Source organism: Dasypus novemcinctus, chromosome 10 (assembly GCF_030445035.2).
Source record: "Dasypus novemcinctus isolate mDasNov1 chromosome 10, mDasNov1.1.hap2, whole genome shotgun sequence".
Lineage (NCBI taxonomy): Eukaryota > Metazoa > Chordata > Mammalia > Cingulata > Dasypodidae > Dasypus > Dasypus novemcinctus.
Genome location: NC_080682.1, coordinates 10,489,930 through 10,503,571, shown reverse-complemented (window position 1 = coordinate 10,503,571; position 13,642 = coordinate 10,489,930). Strand labels below are relative to the sequence as shown.

The following is a 13,642-nucleotide window of genomic DNA, read 5'->3' as shown; positions in this document are numbered from 1 at the left end:
TGACAGCATGTCCCACCTTCCCTGACTGCTTCCCTATATAGAGTACCCCACCCTCCAGTTTCATTCTTTCTCATCACCATCAAACTCAGAGTGCCCTTGCTCAAGGGCATCAGTGAGCTGCCACTACGGAAGCTAATTCCTGTAGTGCGTTTATCACTCTCTTGCACCACTTTACTTGTTTATTGACCTGTTTACTCGGTCTCCCTTGTGCCCTCAGTAGAGGGCTGGGCACGCAGTAGGCACGCAGGAAACATTTGTTGGTTGAACAACTGAGCCAAAGTTTGGAGGGGCGAAGGGGCTGTTTGCCTGGGCCCTGGGTGGGGGTAGGGCTGGGGGCCTGTAAGGCTGGGGCTGGGGCTGCTGCCCCCGTCGCTGAACGAGCTTGCTAGCCAGGTGGACAGGGAGGAAGGCTGAGGCGCCCAGGGCTGCTGCCCCAGGTGTCAGGGTAGTCGGCCTCTGACCGATCCAGCCTCCCCCTCCTGCCGCTCCAGACAGACCCGGTGCGGCTGACACAGCTGTACGAGCAGAGTCGGTGGGACCTGCTCCTGGAGGAGATGGACTGCACCGAGGAGGAGATGATGGTGTTTGCGGCCCTGCAGGTGCCAGGCTGGCCCCGGGCGGTGGGCCGCGGGGTGGCCCCTGGGCAGGGATGACATCTCTGGGGAGCCCCACTTAGTGGCCAGTCCCCATTGGGCAGCCGGGTGCCCGACTCAGCCTCTCGGGCTGTGTGCGCCCCCCCAGTACCACATCAACAAGCTGACGCAGAGCGGGGAGGTGGGCGAGCTGGCAAGTGCAGACACAGGGCTGGACGACCTGGACGCAGCCCTGAGCAACCTGGAGGTGAAGCTGGAGGGCTCGGCCTCCACGGACGTGCTGGTGAGGAGGGGCCCGGGCCGCGGGTGGGCGTCGGGGTGGAGCACGGGGACCCGGGGGACCCTCTGACACCCTTCCTGCCACAGGACAGCCTCACCACCATCCCGGAACTCAGGGACCATCTCCGAATCTTCCGGTGAGTTTGGGCCCAGGGCGTGTCGCCCTGCTGGGGGGCCCAGTCCAGAGAGAGAGAAGGAGGTGCCCTCCACCCACCTCCCCCTTGGCCTCCAGGCCCCGGAAGCTGACCCTGAAGGGGTACCGCCAGCACTGGGTGGTGTTCAAGGAGACCACACTGTCGTACTACAAAAGCCAGGACGAGGCCCCCGGGGACCCCATTCAGCAGCTCAACCTCAAGGGTGAGTGAGGGCAGCTGGCCAGGCCCGGGGCAGGCGGGGAGGGGGAGCTGGAAAGGCGAAGGTGCTCGCCCAGCCTCGGTTTCCTCCTGGGGACTGGCATAGAAGCTTTGGGTCTCGATGCGGCTGCGCAGGGGTGGCGTCCACACAGGGGCTTCTCAGGCAGGGCTCCCCTCCCCGACCCCCCCACCCGGATTTCTCCCTCCAGGCTGCGAGGTGGTCCCTGACGTCAACGTCTCAGGCCAGAAGTTCTGCATCAAACTGCTCGTGCCCTCCCCTGAGGGCATGAGTGAGCTCTACCTGCGCTGCCAGGACGTGAGTGAAGGCGGGGCCGGGCCGGGTCCGGCGGGGGGCGGGGCCAGGCTGGTGGGGTGGGCGGGCCCGGGCCTGAGCAGAGCCCCGCCCCCAGGTGCAGCAGCACGCCCGCAGGATGGCAGGCTGGCGGGGGGCGGGGCCAGGTCGGCAGGGGCGGGGCCATGCCGGTGGGGGCGGGGCCATGCCAGCGGGGGCGGGGCGGGCGGGCCCGGGTCTGAGCAGAGCCGGGTCCCCAGGAGCAGCAGCACGCCCGCGGATGGCCGGATGGCGGGGGCGGGACCATGTCAGTGGGGGCGGGGCCAGGCCGGCGGGGGGCGGGGCGGCCGGCCCCGGTCTGAGCAGAGCCCCGCCCCCAGGAGCAGCAGTACGCCCGCTGGATGGCCGGCTGCCGGCTGGCCTCCAAGGGCCGCACCATGGCGGACAGCAGCTACGCCAGCGAGGTGCAGGCCATCCTGGCCTTCCTGAACCTGCAGCGGGCAGGTGGCGGGGGCACGGGCAACCAGCCCCAGGGCCCCGAAGCCTCCACCGAGGGCCTCAACCCCTATGGCCTCGTGGCCCCCCGCTTCCAGCGCAAGTTCAAGGCCAAGCAGGTGCCAGGGAGGGCGGGATGGGAATGACCAGTGTGCTTGCTGGGCCACCCCTGGGACCACAGGGCCTTCCTTTGGCAGGTCTGGTGCTCACTCCCTTTTCTCCCCCTGTGCCCCTACGCTGCATCCAGCCAGACACCACGGCCTCTCGCTCTCTCACCCACTCCCTCCCTCCCTCAAGCCCCAGGGAGCCCCATTTCCAGGGCCATGCCCACCTTGGGCCTGGCTCAGCTCACACGTGCCGAGTGGCGACAGGCTGCCCGCCGGTGGCCCTGCAGGACACCGCCCCTTCCCCCGGGTGCAGCACCTGGCTCCTGACTCGGGGTAGGCGGGGTGTCTCGGGGCTTGGGGAAGGGGTGAGCCCTCACAGCGTGGTCCTGCAGCTCACCCCGCGCATCCTGGAGGCCCACCAGAACGTGGCGCAGCTCTCGATGACCGAGGCCCAGTTGCGCTTCATCCAGGCCTGGCAGTCCCTGCCTGACTTTGGCATCTCCTACTTCATGGTCAGGTACGGCCCCCACCCCAGCCTCACCCTGCCAAGCATCGCCTGGGCCTGCTTCGTGCCCACATCTGAGAGCAGGTCCTGGCAGGCACTGCCCCGCCCCCTCCGAGGCCCCGCTTCCCGTTCTTGGTGGGCTCACCTGACTGACGACACCAGGGGCACCACCCCCTCCCGTGCAGCACACAGGAGCGCCAACTCAGGCCCGGAAAGCAGGGCACCAGGTCGCACCCCAGCTCTGCCTTGGACCGTCCCCTCTCGCCCTTAGTCAGCTTCTCTTAGTGTCCTAGGGCTGCACAGCCAGGTGCCACAAAGCGGGTGGGTTAAAACAAAAGACAGTTACCGTCTCACAGTCCCAGAGCTTGGAAGTCTGAAATCAAGGTGCCGGTCTGGCCGAGCTGCCTTTGGAGCGTACAGGGAAGAATCCTCTGTACCTCTTCTGGCTTCAGAAGAGGCGTGCCGACCGTGCGGGGCGTTCGCTGTCCCTCTCCGGGGCTCCTCTTCTTATGAGGACGCTGTAAGCGATACTCTTCTACTGGACTAAGGGCCCCCCCTACTCCAGCGTGACCTCATTTTAACTGGCCTGATTCCATCTGCTACGACCGTATTCCCAAATAAGCTCCCGTTCTGCCGCCCTCGAGAGGACGACTTCAGCATTTCCTTTTGGGGGACACAGTTCAATCCAGAACACCTTCTCTGCAGAACAGGGCTGAGGCTGGGTGCTGTTACAGGGTGTGGCCCTTTTATTATCCCAAGCCCAAAAGGCCAGTGAAGCAACAGATGTTGACCCTCGATACCCCCAAACCCTAGGCAAACAGTTATTATTTAAAGGCAGGGACTATTTGCCTGGTGCTGCTTGTGCTGTTATAATGATTATATCAATTAACCCCCATTTCCCAGATAAGGAACTTGAGGCCCAGGGAATCTAAATGACTTCTCAGGGGCGCATCGCTGGTGGGCAGCAGAGTTGGGAAACGCCCGCAGCTGATTCCACCGTACTGGCCTGGAGCCCTGACCCAGGCTCCGCGGCCATGCGCGGTGGGGCCCTAACTCACCCCCTCTTCCCCTCGGGACCAGGTTCAAGGGCAGCAGGAAAGACGAGGTCCTGGGCATCGCCAACAACCGCCTGATCCGCATCGACCTGGCTGTGGGGGATGTGGTCAAGACGTGGCGCTTCAGCAACATGCGCCAGTGGAATGTCAACTGGGACATCAGGCAGGTGGGCGGAGGGCAGAGCCAGGGGGCGGGGCCAGAGCCAGCCAGGGCGGGGCCAGGGGCGGGGCTGCCCCCTCTTCCCACCCCTCCCAGCCCCTCTGCTGGCTCGCCCTGCAGGTGGCCATCGAGTTTGACGAGCACATCAACGTGGCCTTCAGCTGTGTGTCTGCCAGCTGCCGCATTGTACACGAGTACATTGGGGGCTACATTTTCCTGTCGACGCGGGAGCGGGCCCGCGGGGAGGAGCTGGATGAGGACCTCTTCCTGCAGCTCACTGGGGGCCACGAGGCCTTTTGAGGGCAGTCTTCCTGCCCCTAAGCCCTGCTCACCACCTGCCACAGCCATGGCCATGCCCACACCCTCTGGGACTCACTACCCCATGCTCTCTCCAGGCGAGCTGGGCACGTTCACACGCTATCACTGGCTTTGTGCAGCCCAGGGGCCCGGCTGGGCCAGACTGCCATCACCTAGCACTCAGCTGGCCAAGAGTAATGCCCCCAATCCATCGGAAGCCCCTGAGCACACAAGGAAGATCAGATGCAGCTACAGGATCATGATTCATGGTTCCAAACTGGAGTTTCTTTTTTGTTATTTTTTAAATTTCTTTTTTATAAATAAATATTTTATTGCTGTACCATCCCTCTTCCTCTGGGGCTGTGCTTGGAGCCACTCTGACACTCTGTGTCTTCATCACCAGCCAGGGAGAGGGGCTTTCCTGAGATAGAAATAAGGATTGGTTAGAGAAAGCAAGCCTGAAGCCAGCCTGGGACTGGGCAGGGAGTTGAGCACAGACAGGCACAGGCTCCAGGCACAAGGAATTAGGGGAGGGGGAGTCCTCACTGGTAGGGCGTAGCTGCAGGGCCTTCTTGAAGTACTTGGGAGGCAGAAAACCATCAGCATTCCCCGGAGTCAGGATCACCCCATTGGCGGAGCAGAAAAAGGGGATTCCATCTGAAAATGAGAACCAGGGATGTGACCCAGGCCCTCTCTGAAGGCCTAGGATGGTCCCAATGTGTCCAGACTCACCTGCCATGGCCTTGGGTCCGTCAATGAACACAGCCACCTGGCAGTTCGGCCGCATGCCTGCAGACAACCGGAGCTGGGGCCTGGGTGACTTAGGCTCGGTGGGGGATTGCTGCTGCATGCAGGGTATGGAGTGGAATATGGGGCAGCTTGGGACAAGGGAGGCTGTGACTCTTGGAGGGGGCTCTGGGAGGATAAAGGAGGTGGGAGCTGCTAGGCAGGGGGGGACACTGACCACTGGTGATGCCAGGGTCCCCAGGCAATCCTGGGGCCAGGTGGATGTGTGTCCTTCCCTGACAGGACAGTCCCTTGAGCAGGATGGATGGCCAGTGCTTCCAAAATGTGCCATGGACCAACACTGGGGGCAGGGCCTGTGGCATGTCCAGGGGCATCAGCTCCAACTCAGGTACCTGGTATGGGTGGAATGAATGGGCAGCAGGGAGTAAAAACCCCCTCCCCCGGGGAAGAAGCCTTACCCGGCTCTCCCGCCTGCCCCCTGAGACCATACCTGCAAGGAATGGCCCTGATTGGCCCGGATGAGAGGGCCAGTACTGAGGTCCCCTGGTTGCAGGGCAAACCGCTGCTTCCCATTGGTGTCCACCACTCGCTGCACATCTTCGGCTGAGAAGTCACGGAACTGGGGCAGCTGCAAGAGGGCACCCAGGGGCACGAAGCCATCTGTGGGCAGGCATGTGCTCAGGGGCTGACCTTGCTGTGGCCTGCCAGGTCACAAGAGGAGCCACAGGCAATGGGAACAGACTCAGGGCTTGGGGGTCCCACGGGGTTCATCCATCCCCAAGTGTGTGACCTTTGGAAAGTTTCCCCTTTCTGGACCTCAGTTTCTTTAGCTTACATGGAACATGACCTGCCTCATGGAGGCTGGGCACAAAGATAAAATGTTTAACCCAGTACTGGGCCCAGAGTGGACACTCAATAAACATCGGTTGTCCCAACATTCCCCAGTGCCCAGTCTTGGGAAAAGTCCTTACTGGGCCACGTGGGTGGAGGGGGCATCACCCAGCCTGACCCAGACAGGGGCTCCTCTCCCAGTTGGCCCAGACTTGATAGGGGGCTCTGGGAACATGGGAAGGATGCACCCTGCTGTGCCTTCTGCCCAGGTCTCCAAGATCCTCACTTACCTGCTCCCATGGGAAGCCCCAGCTTCAGGGCCCCGTGGCGCAGGGCGTAGGACAGAGCCTTGGACAGTCGCACGTCTGGGTCCTGAAAGATCCCAGGGCTGGCCACCAATCCCGCAGTGATCCTGTCCTGCTGCCCACCCTGAACCCCGAGTGACCTGCTGCGGAGGGAGACCAGGCCCTAGGGTCTCTGGGAAGAGGAAGGCCTCTTAGCTCCTCACAGGCAGTGCCCGGAGAGCCAGGGCTCAGCGTCTCCTCCCCAGCCCTCCCACCACGGGGACGGGGCTGGGAGTGGGGGAGGCGCGCACCTGTTCTTGAGGTCTGGGAGCCCTTCTCCCCCTGGGTCCTGCTGCTTCCTGCCTCCCTCTTCCAGAGACGTTCATGGCCAAGGCCTGTGGGGAATAGTGACATGTGGGGGCTGCTTTCAGGACTCTCCCACGTCCCTACCCTGCTCAGAAAGTGGGGCTTTCAGTTCACTAAATTTACTTCCCAACTCCGCACCTCCCCGGTGCAGGTAAGGAAACTAAGGGTCATTAGGCAAGACTTGCCTAAGATCAAGTGTGCGCCAGCCTCGGCGCCCACGAAAGCCAAGTCCCCGCGCCCTAGAGCGCCCACGCCGGCTTGGGGTGGTGGAGCTGGCGTCCGGGCTAGTAGGGCGGAAGGCCTGGACAAACGGACACAAACAGCGGTGAGGCGGACCCCAAACTCACAGGCTCACCGACTCCCCCAGGCCAGTCGTCTGACCCCCGTGGGGACCAGATCACCTGGCCAATGAGAGGCCTCAGAGGTAGGGGGCGGGCACTTCCGCTCCGGGAAGGGGGCGGAGCCTGTGGGCCGAGTCTGCGCGTGACTGCAGGGCGGACGCCTTCCGGACCTGGGAGGGGCTGCCGGCGCGTCACGGCTTGGAGGCAGGGCCCTAGGTTTGGGGGACACACGCATTTGGGGGAGACTGGACCCAGGACCTCAGGGATGTAGGGGTTCCCGGAAGTCCCAGGGACGCCTGCCAGCAGGGGTCCCGGGTACCCAGCTGGGCTCTGGCAGGGATGCCCAAGGAGTGATCGGGAGGTTGGGGGTGCCCTCGGAGAACTGTGGCAGAGGGGGCCTGCTGCCAGGCCCAGCCCTGGAGGTGACAGGCCCGGCTCTGTCCTCCCCTAGAGCCGCCCTGTTCACACCATGGACCCCGAAGTGTCCCTGTTGTTGCAGTGCCCCCTGGGTGGGCTTCCCGAAGAGCAGGTGAGGGCGGAGCTGAGCCCAGCCTACGACCGTCACCCACTGCCAGGAGGGGACAAGGACATCGCTGCCATCTGGGAGACTCGGCTACAGGCCCAGCCCTGGCTCTTTGACGCCCCCAAGTTCCGTCTGCACTCTGCCGCCCTGGCACCCAGTGACTGTCCAGGTCCAGAACTACTGCTGTGTCTGGGCCTCACTTCCTACCGAGACTTCCTGGGCACCAACTGGGCGAGTTCCGCTGCCTGGTTGCGACAGCAGGGGGCTACTGACTGGGGTGACAGGCAAGCCTACCTGGCAGACCCACTGGGCGTGGGTGCTGCATTGGCTACCGCAGATGGCTTCCTCGTCTTCCTGCGCCGCTCTGGGCAGGTGGCTGAGGCCCCTGGGCTGGTGGACGTGCCTGGGGGGCACCCTGAGCCTCAGGTGAGCACTCAGCTGGTCCCAAAGACCAAGACAGCTCCAGAGATCTGGAGCTCCAAGCCCTCCCAGCTTTTGTTTGCTCTCCCCTTAAAGGGGCAATAAAGCCTGTCCTGGCAGGATGGAGGGAGGCACATGCAAGGAAAAGAAGAACTGGCCTGATACTTCTCTGAGCGGCTCTGCTTGGGACAGCCACTCAGTCTCCCCACTGACCCCTGCCCCAGACCTGTGGGGAGCTGGAGAATATGGGTGGGGAGAAGCCGAGGAAGCAGACACTCTACCTTACCCCCAACTCCCTGTGTGGCCCCTTCCGAGTGGAGCCTTTGGTTGTCCATCTGGAAAAGGGGGCCTGAGGCAGGAGAAGACCGAGATTCTTACACCATGCCACTCCAGGCACTCAAGGCCAGCAAGTACCAGCAGGACAGGGTGGTAAGAGGTGGGGAGCAGGGTCTGAGCCTGACCTCTCACAGGCCGTGTGCCCTGGTGACAGACCCCAGCATGAGGACCTCCCTGGGGAGCTGGTGGTGCGGGAGCTCTTCTCCAGTGTCCTGCAGGAGATCTGTGATGAGGTGAGTGAGGGGCAGCCCAGGTAGGGTGATGGGCATGAAGGGAGGGGATAGAAAATGCCAGAATTCCATAGGTCTGGGCTGGCAGGAGGGTCTGCAGGCATCTGGTTGGCATCAGAGGAAGAGCTTGGCTTTGCAATGAGCACACTTGGATTGGAATCCTATCCCTCCTTTTTCTGTGCCTCCATTTCATCTTCTATACAATGGGAACAATGATAAATGTCTTGCCTACTGCCTAGCCTTGTTGAAAGAGGAGTAAATAGGAATCCCAGTTATTAAACCAGCTTCCCTTGGGTGACCCTGGGCAAATTCTTCAGTTTTTCTAGTCTGTATTAGGAACAGGCCCCAAATCTACGCAGGACTGAGTTTTGGCTGCGCAAGGGTAAGGGGCTGCCCTCCATCAAGAGGGTGGGGGACAGTGGATACTGACAAGTGGGACCCCTGGCCCCAGGTGAACCTGCCGCTTCCCACCTTGAGTCAGCCCCTGCTGTTGGGCATCGCCTGCAATGAGACCAGTGCCGGTCGTGCCAGTGCCGAGTTCTTCGTCCAGTGAGTGGGCTCTGGGGCACAGGATCCTGGGTCCTGGGGTAGGTGGGTGGCTGTGAGGCAGGGCTGAGACACCCCTTATCCTTTTCCAGGTGCAGCCTGACTTCTGAGCAGGTGAGGAAGCACTACTTGAATGGGGGACCCGAGGCCCACGAGTCCACAGGCATCATCTTTGTGGAAACACAGGTGCGGGTTGGCTGTGTTTTGCCTGGGCCAGCCCAGGCCCAGGCTCAGGCTCAGGGCCTGCAGAGAGGCTTGGTGTGCCCCTGGGGGGCTGGGCCAGACCCCCAGGTCTGAGAGTGCTTTCCTCCAGAGTCACAAGTCCTCATGTGGGAATGCCCTTGGCCAAGGGAGGGCCGGGGACCTGCCGTACCGCCTAACATGCCTCCCTAGGGAGGATACAGTGCTCAGGGCTCTGGCTCAGGCCGATGCCTGTCTCCCTGCCTCAGTGGCCTTCACTACTGTCTCCTCCCAGAACGTATGGCGGCTGCAGGAGACCCAGATCTGGGCCGAGCTCTGCCCCTCAGCCAAAGGCGCTGTCCTCCTCTACAACCGAGTCCAGGGATGTCCAGCCTCAGTCGCCCCAGGGTCCCCCACCCAATCACCGCCGCTCTGAAGACAATAAAGAACTTTAATCGTGAATTCCGCTGGCATCTACTATTTGCGTGAGATCGAGAGGCACCGCTGAGAGAGCCCTGGGAGGGCGGGGGAGTCAGGGCAAATGAAAGAAAACAAAAACCCAGCGCCTCTGCAGGCGGGGGCTGAGGGCCATGCGCACCTCGTCAGGCCCCGGTGACGCCCGGGACACTGTGGGGCCGCCGCGGGGTCGGTCTAGGGGCAAAGCCTCACCCAGGGTCACACTGGCCCCGTGCTCGGTCCCGCACTCTTCCCACGAGCGCCGGGGGTGCGGCTCCGTGGGCGGGCCCGAGGAGTCAAAGGCCAATGGGCGTGCGGGGGCGGGGCTTTCCCGCACTTCCGCATCTTCAGGTTATATTTGCTCGGTCGGTGTGTCTGAGCCAATGAGGATACGGGGGCGGGGCCTGGATGAGCGCAGGAAATGGCGGCCGCCGCGAAGGCTGTGAGTGCACGGGGGCGGGGCTTGGCTGAAGCTCCTCCCTGGTCCAGCCTCCCCCAAGCTCCCGGGGTGGGTCGGGGGTCTCGGTGTTCCGGGACACTAAGGCCAGCAAGGGGAAGGGTCTAGGACACCCGAGTCAGAGACGGGGACAGGTCCTGAGCAAGGGGGCTCCACCCGCCCCTTCGTTTTTCCTTCTTCAGAAAACGAGACCAGATCCCTTCCTTCTGCTCCCGGGGGGCTTCTGTCTGGCCCCATCCGGTCCCAATGCACGCCCCGCTGTGGTCTCTTTCCCCAGCAGCTCGCCCGCCTCCATGCCGCCCCTGCCGCCCCTGCCGCCCCTGCGCCTCTGCCGTCTGTGGCCCCGCAGCCCTCCCGCCCGGCTCCTCGGAGAAGCTGCCGGGCAGCGGTGAGTCGGGAGTCGGGGGGCCCCGGCTTTTTGTGAGGACCTGCCGAGCTCTAGGCCCTGCCCTGGGTGCTGAGATGGTTCTGGTCTCTCTCCTCCGAGCCAGGTGCCTTACCGGCTTGTCTCAGGTAACCCTTACCTTCAGAGATTAGGGTACGCCCTCAAGGTCATCCAGCAAGTGGCAGATCTGGAAGTCGAGCCCGGTGTCATTCAAACCCGACGCACTTTCCTCATCACTAGTGGTTGTGAAGCATCATTGCATAACCCACCTGGGGGGGATGGGGACTGTAAAAATGCAGATTCCTGGGCCCTGTCCTGGATATTCTGATCTGGAGGAATGAGGTGGAGCTCAGGAATCTTTTTTAAACAAGCTCTCCAGGTGTTTCTGAAGCAAGGGGTTTTGATCTGCACCATGCTGGAAACATTCAAAAGGGAGGGATGATTTGGAGATAGGTCTGCCTTGACACCTCTCAGCTCCTGGCCACTGACTCGAAGGGGAGGGGCTATCCTGCAGGCTGGGGCCTCTCACCACAGGTCTGGCCCCAGTAACTACTATGAACTGCTGGGGGTACATCCAGGAGCCAGCACTGAAGAAGTTAAACGAGCTTTCTTCACCAAGTCCAAAGAGGTACCAGTTCCCCTATGTGGAGGGACGGGAATCCGAGCCAGATGGCAGTCGCTCAAGTTCCCAGGAGTGGGGCTGGGGTAGACCTGAGCGTCCCTGGCTGATGCCACAGTCCCTCTGCCTACAAGGTGGAGAGTGGGGGGTGCCCCAGGAGGACAAAAGTCTTGGGCCAGGCAGGAGGAAAGGCTGGGGCAGAAGCCAGGGGTCTTGCCAGGGCTGGGCTAGGTTCTCCTGACCTGCTCACCTGCTCCTGATCCAGAAGGCCTGGACCAGGGCATTTGACAAGATGGGACTGGAAGGTGGGGAGGGCATGGACAAGGGCAGGGGACGGGGTCTGTGCTTCTTGACTCTCCGGCCTTCTGGAGGGGTAGCTGAACTGAATGTGATGTTCACTGCCTGGCCTCTGGGAGTGATTTGAGCCCTTGTGGGTGGGCATTGTGGGAATGGGTCCTGAGAAGGAGCAAGGGAAGGGCAATGAGGGGAGTCGTGCCCCACCCCAGCTGCACCCTGACCGGGACCCCAGGGACCCGTCCCTGCACAGCCGCTTTGTGGAGCTCAGTGAGGCCTACCGTGTACTCAGTCATGAGCAAAGCCGCCACAGCTATGACCACCAGCTCCGCTCGGCGAGTCCCCCCAAGTCTCCAGGAACCACAGCCCATCCCAGGCCTGCCCACCAAGCTTACAGGTACAGCAGTCCTGCCCCCAGCTTGCCCCGCAGGGCTCCCGAGGAGCCTCATCCCCATGTTATCCTTCCTGCTCCCCACCCAGCAGCTCCTGGGAGCCTCCCAACGCACACTACTGGGCCCAGTTCCATGGCATGAGGCCACAGGGGCCCGAGTCGAGGCAGCGGCAGCGCAAACACAACCAGCGGGTGCTGGGGTACTGCCTCCTGCTCATGCTGGCAGGCATGGGCTTGCACTATGCCGCCTTCAGGTACATCCTGCGCTCCCCGGGGTGACGGGCAGTGGGTGGGAGGGAGGGGGAGCCCAGCATAGGGAGACTTTGTGGCTCGCACCCTTGCATGCTTAAGCTACGAGCTGCATGAAATCTGGCCTCTGCAGCACTTGGCAGGGGCACTGATGGCTAATGCCATCACTTGTAGTTTTTCATAATTTGAATGTAAACCTTTGGTGCTGGCTGCCAGGGAGCGCTGGAGCCAACCGAAATCATCAACAACAAGCAAATGCATTTTGTGTGTGTGTGTGGTACCAGAGTTGGGGATTGAACCTGGGACCTCATATGTGGGAAGCCGGCGCTCAACCTCTGAGCCACATCGGCTCCCAAGTTGGTTTTTTTGTTTGTTTTGCCTGTTGTTTTTATTTTTTAGGAGGCACTGGGAACTGAACCCTGGACCCCCCATGTGGGAAGCAGGCGCTCAACTGCTTGAGGCACATCTGCTCCCCAAGCAAATGCCTTTTTTTTTTCTCTCCCCTTCCCCCCCCAGTTGTCTGTTCTCTGTGTCTGTTTGCTGTGTGTTCTTCTTTGTCCGCTTCTGTTGTTGTAAGTGGCACAGGAATCTGTGTTTCTTTTTGTTGTGTCATCCTACTGTGTCAGTTCTCCATGTGTGCGGTGCCATTCTTTGGCAGGCTGCACTTTCTTTTGCGCTGGGCCGCTCTCCTTATGGGGCGCACTCCTTGCACGTGGGGCTCCCCTACCCAGGGGACACCCCTGAGTGGTAGGGCACTCCTTGCACGCATCAGCACTACGCATGGGCTAGCTCCACACAGGTCAAGGAGGCCCAGGGTTTGAACCGCGGACCTCGCATGTGGTAGACAGACGCCCTAACCACTGGGCCAAGTCCGCTTCCCGCAAATGCCTTTTTTTTTATTTTTTTATTTTATTTTTTAATTTTTTTATTTTTTATTGACTTTGTAATAATATTACATTAAAAATATATATGTGAGGTCCCATTCAACCCCACCCCCCCACCCCCCCTCTCCCCCCCCCCCAACAACACTCGTTCCCATCATCATGACACATCCATTGGATCCACAAATGCCTTTTAATGGGGCCTCAGCCCAACTGTCCTCACTCACCCAGCAGCAGTTTCCCCGCCCCTCTTCCTTCCACATGTGCCAGGGCAGTGACTTTCAACAGCGAAGATGCCCAAGGGCCAAAGTCTGCTGTCAGTAGCCTACCCAGTTCAGTGATGGGCTTAGCTGCACCACCCTTTCTAGTCTCCTGCAAGCAGCACCCTGAGGTCCAGAGCTGTCCACACCTTCAGAGGCACAGCTGCTGGACCCCGGGCAGGCCCTGGCCCACTCTGCCCCTTACCCCCCCATCACAGACAGCGTTAGGCTGCAGTCCCTCCCCACAGATGTAAAGCTGTGAAGTCCTGGGGTGGCACTGGTGGTGGAGGAGGGTGGGACTTGGGTGCACCAGCGTTAATAGCCACTCCCTTTCTTGCAGGAAGCTGGAGCAGGTGCACCGAAGCTTCATGGATGAAAAGGACCGAATCATCACAGCCATCTACAACGACTCGCGGGCCCGGGCCAGGTCTGTCCCTGCACTGCCCTGTCCTTTCCTTACTGCCATGGCCCCGCCCTGTGGGATGCCTGCTCCAACCACCCAGCTGCTCTCTCCTCCAGGGCCAACAGAGCCAGGCTCCAGCAGGAGCGACAGCAGAGGCTGCAAGAGGCTCCTCGAGACCCTGGGATCGTGCCCCCGGGCAACAGCCCCTGAGGGGCTGGCCTGCCTGGCGCCCGCTGGGTGTGCCCTCCTGGCCTCCCTCCCGGGACGCCCCACATCCCCAAACACGTGCAATAAAGTGAATCTCAGA

The 13,642-nt window shown here is 61.7% G+C and overlaps 4 protein-coding genes across 18 annotated transcripts in view; 3 read left to right on the top strand and 1 right to left on the bottom strand.

Annotated features, from left to right (window-relative positions):
• The window catches only part of FERMT3 (FERM domain containing kindlin 3), a 21,514-nt gene extending 17,038 nt beyond the window's left edge, over positions 1-4,476 (top strand). For all 3 annotated transcript variants that reach the window (XM_058305247.2, XM_058305246.2, XM_058305248.2), the window contains exons 7-15: positions 492-599; positions 742-876; positions 960-1,009; positions 1,105-1,229; positions 1,435-1,541; positions 1,898-2,131; positions 2,512-2,636; positions 3,705-3,846; positions 3,960-4,476. In XM_058305247.2, coding sequence (XP_058161230.1) covers positions 492-599; positions 742-876; positions 960-1,009; positions 1,105-1,229; positions 1,435-1,541; positions 1,898-2,131; positions 2,512-2,636; positions 3,705-3,846; positions 3,960-4,139 — 1,206 coding nt within the window. In that variant the 3' untranslated portion in view covers positions 4,140-4,476. The remainder of the gene's footprint in view (positions 1-491; positions 600-741; positions 877-959; positions 1,010-1,104; positions 1,230-1,434; positions 1,542-1,897; positions 2,132-2,511; positions 2,637-3,704; positions 3,847-3,959) is intronic.
• On the bottom strand, positions 4,400-10,651 carry TRPT1 (tRNA phosphotransferase 1). Of its 6 annotated transcripts, none has more exons than XM_071217968.1 (8): positions 10,378-10,651; positions 6,310-6,393; positions 6,005-6,102; positions 5,374-5,584; positions 5,101-5,275; positions 4,869-4,925; positions 4,683-4,793; positions 4,400-4,557 (listed from the first exon to the last, which is right to left on the bottom strand). In XM_071217968.1, the coding sequence occupies exons 2-8, from the start codon at positions 6,382-6,384 to the stop codon at positions 4,466-4,468; spliced, it is 819 nt and encodes a 272-aa protein (XP_071074069.1). In that variant the 5' UTR covers positions 6,385-6,393; positions 10,378-10,651; the 3' UTR covers positions 4,400-4,465. The 6 variants fall into 6 exon arrangements, with proteins under 6 accessions (XP_071074069.1, XP_058161243.1, XP_071074067.1 ...); XM_058305260.2 differs by having other exon boundaries at positions 5,374-5,543; positions 6,005-6,086; positions 10,378-10,648; XM_071217966.1 differs by lacking the exon at positions 10,378-10,651 and adding an exon at positions 6,712-6,807.
• On the top strand, positions 6,821-9,402 carry NUDT22 (nudix hydrolase 22). Of its 2 annotated transcripts, none has more exons than XM_004449375.5 (6): positions 6,821-6,921; positions 7,157-7,654; positions 8,119-8,217; positions 8,666-8,763; positions 8,853-8,946; positions 9,236-9,402. In XM_004449375.5, exons 2-6 carry the CDS (start codon positions 7,175-7,177, stop codon positions 9,374-9,376), a joined length of 912 nt encoding a protein of 303 aa, XP_004449432.2. In that variant the 5' UTR covers positions 6,821-6,921; positions 7,157-7,174; the 3' UTR covers positions 9,377-9,402. The 2 variants fall into 2 exon arrangements, with proteins under 2 accessions (XP_004449432.2, XP_004449433.2); XM_004449376.5 differs by having other exon boundaries at positions 6,836-6,909.
• On the top strand, positions 9,439-13,642 carry DNAJC4 (DnaJ heat shock protein family (Hsp40) member C4). Of its 7 annotated transcripts, none has more exons than XM_058305250.2 (7): positions 9,439-9,838; positions 10,131-10,241; positions 10,773-10,866; positions 11,364-11,548; positions 11,635-11,796; positions 13,273-13,359; positions 13,452-13,642. In XM_058305250.2, exons 1-7 carry the CDS (start codon positions 9,531-9,533, stop codon positions 13,543-13,545), a joined length of 1,041 nt encoding a protein of 346 aa, XP_058161233.1. In that variant the 5' UTR covers positions 9,439-9,530; the 3' UTR covers positions 13,546-13,642. The 7 variants fall into 7 exon arrangements, with proteins under 7 accessions (XP_058161233.1, XP_058161234.1, XP_058161232.1 ...); XM_058305251.2 differs by having other exon boundaries at positions 9,442-9,838; positions 10,134-10,241; positions 11,632-11,796; XM_058305249.2 differs by having other exon boundaries at positions 9,442-9,838; positions 11,632-11,796.

What these genes read in the sequence shown, in the direction of transcription:
- NUDT22 (XM_004449375.5), top strand. Translation starts at nt 7,175, where the DNA reads ATGGACCCCGAAGTGTCCCTGTTGTTGCAGTGCCCCCTGGGTGGGCTT. An exon ending in GGGGGCACCCTGAGCCTCAG is followed by an intron (nt 7,655 to 8,118) that starts GTGAGCACTCAG and finishes GACCTCTCACAG; the next exon opens with GCCGTGTGCCCTGGTGACAG. An exon ending in TCATCTTTGTGGAAACACAG is followed by an intron (nt 8,947 to 9,235) that starts GTGCGGGTTGGC and finishes GTCTCCTCCCAG; the next exon opens with AACGTATGGCGGCTGCAGGA.
- DNAJC4 (XM_058305249.2), top strand. Translation starts at nt 9,531, where the DNA reads ATGCGCACCTCGTCAGGCCCCGGTGACGCCCGGGACACTGTGGGGCCG. An exon ending in GGAGAAGCTGCCGGGCAGCG is followed by an intron (nt 10,242 to 10,772) that starts GTGAGTCGGGAG and finishes CTCTCACCACAG; the next exon opens with GTCTGGCCCCAGTAACTACT. An exon ending in TTGCACTATGCCGCCTTCAG is followed by an intron (nt 11,797 to 13,272) that starts GTACATCCTGCG and finishes CCTTTCTTGCAG; the next exon opens with GAAGCTGGAGCAGGTGCACC.
- TRPT1 (XM_071217968.1), bottom strand. Translation starts at nt 6,384, where the DNA reads ATGAACGTCTCTGGAAGAGGGAGGCAGGAAGCAGCAGGACCCAGGGGG. An exon ending in CTCCCAGACCTCAAGAACAG is followed by an intron (nt 6,103 to 6,309) that starts GTGCGCGCCTCC and finishes ATTGGTGGCCAG; the next exon opens with CCCTGGGATCTTTCAGGACC. An exon ending in GGGGCTTCCCATGGGAGCAG is followed by an intron (nt 5,585 to 6,004) that starts GTAAGTGAGGAT and finishes GTGACCTGGCAG; the next exon opens with GCCACAGCAAGGTCAGCCCC.